Below are 10,166 nucleotides of genomic sequence, written 5' to 3' on the forward strand. Positions count from 1 at the left end.
TTATTTGAAAATAACTCATTACGTAACTCAAACACATCAAATTTAATTACCGCCAATTCACACCAAATTCAATCAATTCAATTCCACGACACATATATAGCACCTCAATTAAATTTCAACAATTCAAACATAACTCACCCAATTTCAAAACTCCATATTTTTACACATAAACCACCAAATTTCATCAATTCATTTTCTACAAAATCCACAAATAAATCACATCTCAAAAATTCATAATAATAATTATGATCATATAAATCACACCAAACTTGAATCACCACAAACCACACCTCAAATTTAAATTCCACTAAATTACACATAATCACATTAAATTAATTTTTCACAAAATCACGCGTCAAATACATCAAATTTCTTTTCCACAAAATCGCAAATAATGTCCTTAATGCAAACTAAAAGTTTGGAAGGAGCCCTTACCTTAACGATAGCTTTAACACGCGATTACGGTACCGTAATTAATTCCGGTAAAATTTAAGTTCGTGATGTCGCGTCAAAAACTAGATCACTAGCACCGTAGCGTGACAATGAGCAACTTTCTCTTCTATCACTTCTCGAAACGAAGCTCAAATGTCGAAGAAAATTGGAGATTTGTGTTTGAGTGATTTTAAAAACCACCAACAATTTGCAAATAGAAAGGAAGAAGAAGACGGAGGCAAGTCCGGAAATTTGTTTCTCTTTCTTTTATATATATATATATATATATAATATCTTAAAATAATAATAATATATTTTAATAATAATAATAATAAATATTTAAACAAATATCTAGATATTTTTATAAAAATCATCATTATGCCTGTCACCTCACATCACAAACCACTTTTTCAGAAAAATATTTACTTTCGCCGCAATTCAATGTGCAGATGAATTTTTCTGAAAAATGTTGCATCTCAGAAATTTTTTTCTTCGACAAACGATTCACCGTAATTAAATAAAATTATTCATCGACGAATAATTTTAATCGGGTCTCCAAAAAGATATTTTTGACATTTAACTCACAAAATGTCATAAAATTGACTAAAAAGCCTAAGAAATTCAACACAAAATTCCCCAAAATACATAAATTAGAATTTAAAATTAAGGGTCTTACAGTAACAATGGACCAAATGATCTAGCAACGTCTACAAGAGATTTTGACACCATATTTCAATCTAAAATCTTTAGATATTAAGTATATGAGTCACCTCTCTTCATTCCTAGTTTACGTGAGACTAATAACTCACAACTGAATTTCAAGAGTCCTTACCGACATAACTATTTCAACTTTTTATTTTATTTTAATAATAATAAGAAGAATATTTTGTTGTTGTTGATTCTTGATACTTTATTAATATTTTTGTTTAGATGGAGTTGATTCGAAGAGGTTTCAATGGGTTTTGAGTGAGGAGCTTTCGCAATTGGGCAAGGAATTGAATCGAGTTGGGTATATTGAGAATTCATATTATTGAACGTCTAGATAGGGCTTTATGCAATGCTAGTTGGAGAGTGACTTTTCCAAAAAGTTATCTTTTTGCAATTATGAGTACACTTGTAAGTGGTTTCAAATAAGGTTAACTTATCGTTTGTCTAAATGAGTGGTATTTTTAGCATGAGACCTTGGAAGGCTCTAGAGAGGGTTATATATTTTGTTTGGCTTGTTATTTATTATTGGTTGATGATGGAGATAACAATTAGACTCATATCTATTGGTTATCCATAAAAACAAAAAATAATGAGTACGGTAAAAATTCATACTATGAGTTCGATTGTGGACACAAATAATTACCCGTATAAATAAGCGGATGAATACGAATACGAATATCTTAGTACCCACTCCACCTTGCATCCGCATATCATATATATTACTTTTTATTTATATTATTATCATATATATGCACAAAAATATCAACAAATATATAGATTTTATTATGACTAATAATATTTAAGCTATCAATGTAAATATATATACAAACAAAATCACATCAAAAGTTAGTCAAATTTCTCTTAATTAATTTCATAAAAAATGCTAATTGTTTTTTAAATTTTATTTTGTTTTTATTCAAATAAATTTGTGTTTAGTCTTGTAATTAATTTTATTTTTTGTTTTATTTCTATTAAGATCACTAAATCAAAGAAATGTTTACATGACTCATAATAGTTTTGGATAATTTAAATATTTTAGTTTATTATGTTCATAATTTAATATTAAAGAACTTTAAATATTTTCTTAATTGTGTTAAAATGATATAGTATTTTGTGATTTAATAATTTATTTTAGTTCAAATGCTGGTAACGGTACAAGTACAAGTATTAAAATTAAGAATAATACCCACACAAGTACAAGCTTGAGTACAATTTTTTTTAAATTGCTAGTACAAGTATTTTTTTTTAAAAAAATTAACTGCATGTACAAAGATGAATACTATTGTGCCCTACCCAGACGATACTGAAGGTGCAAACACGAGAAGGGGGTTGAATTGTATTTGTCTAAGTTGGATTCTTTTTAATTATTAATTCAAAAATTGGTTTCGAGTTTGGTGATTTTAACTAAGACAACGACATTAGCAATCAGACTTAAGTAATTAGAGGTAGCAATAAAGTAAAAAGTTTAGAAGTAAAGTGACACAAGCAGATTTATCATAGTTCACCACCAACGTTGTAGCTACATCCAGTCCCTTCACTTAGAAGGATTTAACTACTAATCCAAATCCTTGAATTATACAGCACCTAACTCTACAAGTTAGTCTTCTCAAAACAACCTGAAACCTACAGACTTTTGAGGCTAACAAACATCTTGACCCTACAGGTCAAGTCTTCTCCACACAACCTGAAAACCACAAATTTTTTAAGGCAACTACACCTTGACCCTACAGTCAAATCTTCTCAACACAACCTGAAAACCAAAAATTGCTCGAGGAACACTAAAGCCACTATCAGGCCAGATTACACAAGTTTGGAACAAATTGTGTTTTGCCTCTACTATGCAGATTGTTACAATTGATTTCTCACACTAAAACACTTAGAAACTATTTCTTTGAGCAAGTGCTTCTCTAGAACTTAAATCATTGAACTTTGAATACTTAGGAAATTTGAGCTCTCAAAAGTTTTTCTGAATTCTATGAATTTATGAGTTTTTGAGTTCACGATTTCTTCTTCAACCTTGAGTATATGAGTTTTTGAATATATTAGGGTTTCACTTTTGTCCTTATAAAATCTGGATCATATATTTCTTGTGAAAAAATTATGAATATATCTTCTTGTGAGTAAATTATAAGTGTATCTTCTTTGAATAATTCCGAGTGTTTCTTCTTGTGAATAATGTCGAGTGTATTTTCTTGTGAATATATAATTCTGAGTGTATCTTCTTGTGAACAAATTATGAACATATCTTCTTGTGAACAAATTCCGAGTATATCTTTTTGTGAATAATATTTTGACCATATCTTCTCGTGAACAATATTTTGACCATATCTTCTTATGAACAATATTTTTGCCATATCTTCTTGTGAATAGTATTTTGACCATATCTTTTTGTGAATCATATTTTGACCATACCTTCTTGTGAATAATATTTTGACTATATCTTCTTTTCATATTGGTCAAATTTTTCCTTCAATTATAATATTTAATCGTATCTAATTTCAGATTGTGTTCAAAAACTTATTCACGTGAATCTTCCTACATATTCTTTATTGATTGGAGCGTGAATGAATTCAAATTTGTTTTTGAATATTCATAAATTTTGATTCAAATAAGTCTTTTCTTCAGAATAAATTCTTTCAATCAAAACCGTTGACTTTCTTGTTGGAATGAGATGTTGCGTTTCTTGGATAATAAAAGTCAGAGGCAGACTGCGTGACTTAGAATTTATGACTTTGGGCAAATCACATTGTTGAATAAGCAAAGTTAGTGCAACATTAGAGACTACATACCAGAGGCAATATTTTGAGTGTGTTGCAACTTTGATTGGCGAGATATGTGCTTTGAATGCATGATTTGAACAATCTCTTCAAAGTTACTGATAACTTGATATAAACTCTTCAGATGCACGCTAAGTTTGTGCACATCAGAGACACACAATGACTTTAGAGGCATGCTTCAAATTCAGTCTTTAGAGGCAATCTTTAGACCCACCTTCAGAGTCAGTCTTCATATCTAGTTATTAGAGGCAGTCTTCAGACCCAAACTTTAAAGCCAAACATCAGAGGCAATTTTCTAACCTTTAGATGCACATTGCTTTCATAGGTATATGTTCAGAGGCAGACACATATGTTTTTGTGTTCCTATGATCTCATCTTCTGGTCACGTCCTCTGATCACTTCATTTGGTCGCTTCCTCTAGTACCTTCCTCATATTTTCTTGTTCTAATTGTTAATCACTTAATGAAGTAATTGGTCCAAACAAATTGTTCTTCTAAAATATATTTGTTAACATCAAAATCACAAGAGAAAAATCAACTTGGTTCCAACAGCTACCCATCTTCATTCCTAGTTGATGACCAACTTTTGCAAAAAGGAAAATTAGTGAACCTTGGCATGTGAGATGTGGCGTGGATGTTGAAATGACTCTGCATATCCTTAAGGACCGCTCAAATGCTATCGTGGTGTGTTTAAATATGGTCATTGATACAAACATATTTATTTCATACATCTTACCCCGTCAATTAATTAATCAAACTAGTAGAAAATGATCTCAATAAATACGAAAAAAACAAACACCATTAGATATATTTCCTAATAACATGAGTTCATGTTCAGAAAAGAAATGACGAAGATAACAGTCGTAATTTATAACTTTTTAGAAAAAAAATACTGAAATATTTGGTGATTAATTTTAAGTTAAAATATATTATAATTTAATTACATTAAAATTTATTTTTAAATTAAAAATATATTTTAATTAAATTAAAAATATATTTTAATTATATTTAAATTAAAAATATATTTTAATTATATTTAAATTTAACGATTTTGCAGTATCTTGTTACAAAATTTAAATAAAATAATTATTTTAAAATAAAAATATATTTACAGATTATAGTTATAAAATTAAAATAAAATCTATATATATAATTACAAAGATAAAGACATATTATTATTATTATTACTATATTTTTTTTAATCTATAGTGAGAAGTAACATCAACGATTAACAATTTAACGATTAATAAATTTGGAAACATACGCATGGAGCTAAAGCCGAATGAATTGACCCGAAACCGTCTCCACCATGTCCCAATACATACATACATACCCATTATGACTGAAACTTCAAATTTCAAAACTCCTTTATCAAAAATCAGTTACACACAATGGAGTCCTCTCCATCACCACCTCTTATTCCCTTACCAAAAATCACACAACAAATTGAAATAATAGGGTTTCTGAATCAACACTTGAGGACCCAACAAGATCTCATTATCGAATCCACACAACTTCTCCTCTCTTCTTCACTCACTAAACAGTGCTCTCAACTTCACTCTTATCTCCTTAACCGCCTCACTAAACGCACCGTTTCATGGATTTCTCGCTCCTTCAAAGCCAATTCCTCCTTCCATCAACTCACTCTCTCCCTCCAAAATCTCTCCCTCCTCACCTCTCCACGTCCGTACCATCATAACTCATTTCTATTTCTACTTTTTGTTTTTATTTTAATAAAAGTAATGCAGTTTTTTTTTTGTTTGTTGATTCTTGATATTTGGAAATTAAATATTTTTGTTATATATATTTTTTTTCTTTAGATGGAATTGGTTCGAAGAAGTTTCGGTGGGTTTTAAGTGAGGAGCTTCCGCGATTGGCCAACGAATTGAACCGAGTTGAGTCTATTCGGAGTTATCTTCGTGAGTGTTTTTCTTTTTAATCTTCAAATTCAAATTGCAGGACACTATTAATGTGTGTCTGACACATGTGTGACAGGACAATGGCTCATGTGATTACATTTAATCGCTTTAATTTTGATTTAGTTGCACTTTTGGCTTCCTATTTTATCACATATAACGCAAATAGTCTCTCTATTCTAAAATCGAACTTTTTGGTAGCTCAATTATTCTATTTGTAGCAATTTTGGTCTTAGCCCATTAATTTTAGTCTAAAAATGGTGATTTTTAATCTAAAAAGTGGTAATTTCTCTTCAAATTTATACTTGGGACCATAAATAACCATTTTGGGGGTTAGAAATCACCATTCTAGACTGGAACAAAAACTGCAACAAATGTGATAATTGAGGGGCCAAGAAGTTCGATTTTAAAATAGGAGGTCGAGAGTTTGATAAAATAGGGGACCAAAAGTGCAATTAAACCTTATTACATGTTTCTAGTGTTTGTGTGTTTGTGATTCATAGTTATTAACTTAGCTCATGAAGTTATTAATATTTCAAAATTAGTCATTGAGATTGAAAATTTTGATCACATTAGTCTTTCTTTGAGGAGTTGTTTTGAAATTTTGTTAATTTTTAAGGATCAAAGATTGACCATTACAATTTCAGGAACTAAATTGTTGATTGGATTCAATGTTATCATAGTTTCCATTGAACAATCAGTTGATGAAATAATGACATTCATTTTATTTTTCACTTTAGATTTCTTTGAATTTCTTGCAAAATTAGATGACAGTAGATTGTTTCCTTTGATGTGTTTGATTGTTAGAAATAAATTTTTCATGTTATCAATAATCCATGTCAGTGCTATCAAATAGCCACTATAGCGGCGCTATAACGCTGTAGCATAGCGGAAATTGAACAAATCGCTATTACTCCGTTTATTTAGTAGAAAGTGTTGTCAAATAACTGCTATTGCGACGTTATAGCACTATAACATAGCAGGATTTGAAAAATCTTTTATTTTCTGCGATCTGCAAATGACAACACCGTTCCATGCTTGGTGATTGTAGTCCACTCTATGTGTAAAAAAAAATGCAATGCAATTATTTGATTAGTTACTACTTTTTTTGTCTCAGAGAGTGCAATACAGTTGGAAGCTTTGGTTGGAGATCTTGAAGATGCTACACTCTTTGTCATGGCTTGTCAAACGGGCAATATGTTTTCATCAAAGCTCTCAAGTTCATCAATTTCTGATGTAAATATTATTCTCATTTTCAGTTTGTTGATAAACGTGTTTTGGAACGATGAATTAACTACTGATCATGGAATTTCATGTTATGCATCGTTGTGCAGGATACTGCAAGAAAGCATGACAAGATGCTTCAGGCCATAAAAGCCATGAATGACATTGAAGAAGTATTGGTCACTGTTGTGAAATTCCATCCTCAATGGCAGTGTCTTCTGAGGTCTGTCGACGTTAGAGTAGATAAAATCTTAGCTGCTCTTCGGCCACAAATTTTTGCAGATCATCGAGCTCTTCTTGCCTCTCTTGGGTGGCCACCAAAACTGCTGCTGTCAGAAAATGGAAGTGAACAAATCACCGGACTTACTAATCCACTAGTTCTAATGCAAGAAGATAAAAAAATAAATTATTCTCAAAGTTTTATAGCTCTTTGTGCTTTACAACATCTACAAAATAAAAGGGAAGATAGGAAGCTTAATAATAATCTTACGAAAAGAGAGAAGCAGAATTTATGGCTTTGGGCTATTAACGAAGTAGTGTCTCCTATTGCATCGAGGATGGAATATCATTTTGGCAAATGGACTGAGCAGCCAGAATATATGTTTGCTCTGGCATATAAAGTAACCCGAGATTTTATTACAGGAGTAGACGATGTTTTGCAGCCTCTTATTGATAAGGCAAGGCTTATCAGTTGTAGTGCAAAGGAGGCGTGGGTCTTTGCGATGGTTCAAATGCTTTCTGGCTTTCTAGAAAAGAAAGTTTTCTCTTTGCTTGCTGAAAAATACAAAGTAAAGCATTTGAAAACTGATGTCTTATCTTCATGGCTTCACCTCATAGACCTCATCATTGCTTTTGACAAAAAAATGCAATCTCTTGTCAATCTAAATACTTGTTTCTTGACAGAGTCCGAAAATTTTGATGGGCCATCAAGAGGTATGTCGGTTTTATCAATATTCTGTGATAGGCATGATTGGCTGAAGATCTGGGCAAAGTTAGAATTCAAAAATGCGTGGGCGACACTTAATACAGAGCTGAAAGAGGAGAAAACATGGGTAGTTTCTAGCAAATGTAAATTAGGGATTGATGCTGATGAGGAACATTTGTTATCTACTATAGAAGATCACAAAGCTCCACCTATTGCAGAGTTGTTCCTTCAAATTATTTGGAAACTGATTGACCGCTGCCAAACGATGCCGTCCATTTTTTCACGTGCACAATTTATTAGATCTGCAGCAGGAAGATTCATCTGGTATTTCTTTAAGATATTGCTTTTGCGGTTCAAGTCAATTGAATTATCTCCTCAAAATTCTGATGATGTTACCATAGTTAGAGCATGCAGGTTAATAAATGCTGCCAGGTATATTTGGGTTAAACTGCAAGAATGGACTGATGGTGTTGATTTTTTGGAGATGAAAATTGCGGAAAATGATTCTAGCAAGCCGACACAAGATAATACAATGGATAATGACTGCTTTTTCGATGAAGAAATAAGAAGCTTGACTGAAATGGAAACCAACTGGCTTGTGGAAATTATTGCGGTTATTCTTCGGCAATTTGAAATACTTTCTTTGGATTATGTTCAAAACAAAGATAATTTTGAGGAAGATCCAGATTATACAAATCTAGTTGTTGCAAGAGAGGCGATTGATTTAGTTGTCTCCAATTATTTTGTTGAAGCTTTAGATGCTTTAAAAAGTTGGCTCTATATTGTGAAGATAAATCTCAACAGAAAAGATTTCTTAGATTTATGGAGAAGCGTTGCCGAAGGGCTAGATCATTACATTTCATGCAGCATTTTCAGAAATGAGATTCGGATCTCTAAGATTGGGCTCAATCAATTTGAAGCTGATATGCAAGCTTTGATATTTATTTTCAAGCCTTATTGTGCTCGCCCACATGCATTTTTCCCTTGTATTAATGAGATTCTTAAGCTTTTGAAGCTGAAAAGAGAAGAGGCAAATCTAATTCAAGGGTTACTATCAAATGATGAAAGTGGACCTAAATGTTTGCATATTTATGGGATTTTTCATCTATCAGTTAATCAAGTTCTTCAAGTTATTAGATACAGAATTTGGGCCACTTGATTTATGGTATAAAGTAGTTGCAGAAATCTCGGCCAAATAGACAAATACTCTTCGCAATTGAATAATCACATGAAAGCTGATGACCTAGACTTCAATCTTTGAAGACAAGTCATTTGTGTCGGTATGGATAGAATGATGCATCGAGTTCTCCCCACAAACATGTAAAGTTTTGAAGATTTTGAAGTCTTTGCAACGACATTGTAATCACAATTTAGGTCACATGGGCCGCATTTGTCCACAATGTAAAGGTTTACGGCGTAAACGATACTGCAATTTAAAATCATACCAACTGCAAAGTCTCAGCTATTGGTTTCTAAATGTGGGTAAATTATATTTGCATTATTTCTTTTCCATCTTGTTTGAAGTATTTTTAATGATTTCTAACTTGTTTAAATTTTGAAAATTGCAGAACTTGCTTACTCATCAAGAAAACGTGTGTAGATTGAGTCTATTCAAAGAAAGTATATATCGGTGAGTTGGAGATTTTTCAGTTTGAAGCAGTGTTCAAAAGATTGGAATTAATGTTAAGAGGAGATATTTTTATATTATAGAGGTAATCAAGTTGGTCAGAGGTAGTTAGTTTGTTAAGTCTGTATAGGGCATTTCATGTAATTTTTTAATCAATATGAAATTTTCTAAGAAATTTTCTTTTATATTAAATTCTCAAACTTATTTTTAATATGAGATTCATCTTTAATTGTATGATCATGTGAATCTAACAATTAGTTCATTAGTTAGGCAGTGATTATTGTGCAGTAAATTTGTTTCTTATTAGTTCTTTAGAAGTCCAATTGATTGATTGTAATCAAACTATGCGAGATTTAGCATTCAGTTTAGGGATACAGCTTTTATGAGTAACTCTCTTTCAACCAAGAATTATTTTTAGATCTTGAGTGGCATAACAATTAGGATTAATTATAGTTACTTATGAGTTAAATAAGTTTTTAGACTTTATAATTTTTGAAATTTTGTTTGAATTTATGTAAAAATATTATATTTTTTAGTCGCTATAACATTATTATGCAA

The 10,166-nt window shown here is 31.2% G+C and overlaps 1 protein-coding gene across 2 annotated transcripts; it reads left to right on the top strand.

The window, feature by feature from the left end:
- The first annotated feature begins 5,195 nt into the window (after positions 1-5,195).
- On the top strand, positions 5,196-9,900 carry LOC101494959 (RINT1-like protein MAG2L). Of its 2 annotated transcripts, none has more exons than XM_004489920.4 (5): positions 5,196-5,599; positions 5,737-5,835; positions 6,950-7,068; positions 7,167-8,305; positions 8,383-8,568. In XM_004489920.4, exons 1-5 carry the CDS (start codon positions 5,308-5,310, stop codon positions 8,384-8,386), a joined length of 1,653 nt encoding a protein of 550 aa, XP_004489977.1. In that variant the 5' UTR covers positions 5,196-5,307; the 3' UTR covers positions 8,387-8,568. The 2 variants fall into 2 exon arrangements, with proteins under 2 accessions (XP_004489977.1, XP_004489976.1); XM_004489919.4 differs by adding an exon at positions 9,550-9,900 and having other exon boundaries at positions 5,197-5,599; positions 7,167-9,459.
- The last annotated feature ends 266 nt before the right edge of the window (positions 9,901-10,166 follow it).

This window comes from Cicer arietinum, chromosome 5, assembly GCF_000331145.2.
Source record: "Cicer arietinum cultivar CDC Frontier isolate Library 1 chromosome 5, Cicar.CDCFrontier_v2.0, whole genome shotgun sequence".
NCBI classification, from domain to species: Eukaryota; Viridiplantae; Streptophyta; class Magnoliopsida; order Fabales; family Fabaceae; genus Cicer; species Cicer arietinum.

What these genes read in the sequence shown, in the direction of transcription:
- LOC101494959 (XM_004489919.4), top strand. Translation starts at nt 5,308, where the DNA reads ATGGAGTCCTCTCCATCACCACCTCTTATTCCCTTACCAAAAATCACA. An exon ending in CTCCCTCCTCACCTCTCCAC is followed by an intron (nt 5,600 to 5,736) that starts GTCCGTACCATC and finishes TTTTTTCTTTAG; the next exon opens with ATGGAATTGGTTCGAAGAAG. An exon ending in GTCTATTCGGAGTTATCTTC is followed by an intron (nt 5,836 to 6,949) that starts GTGAGTGTTTTT and finishes TTTTTGTCTCAG; the next exon opens with AGAGTGCAATACAGTTGGAA.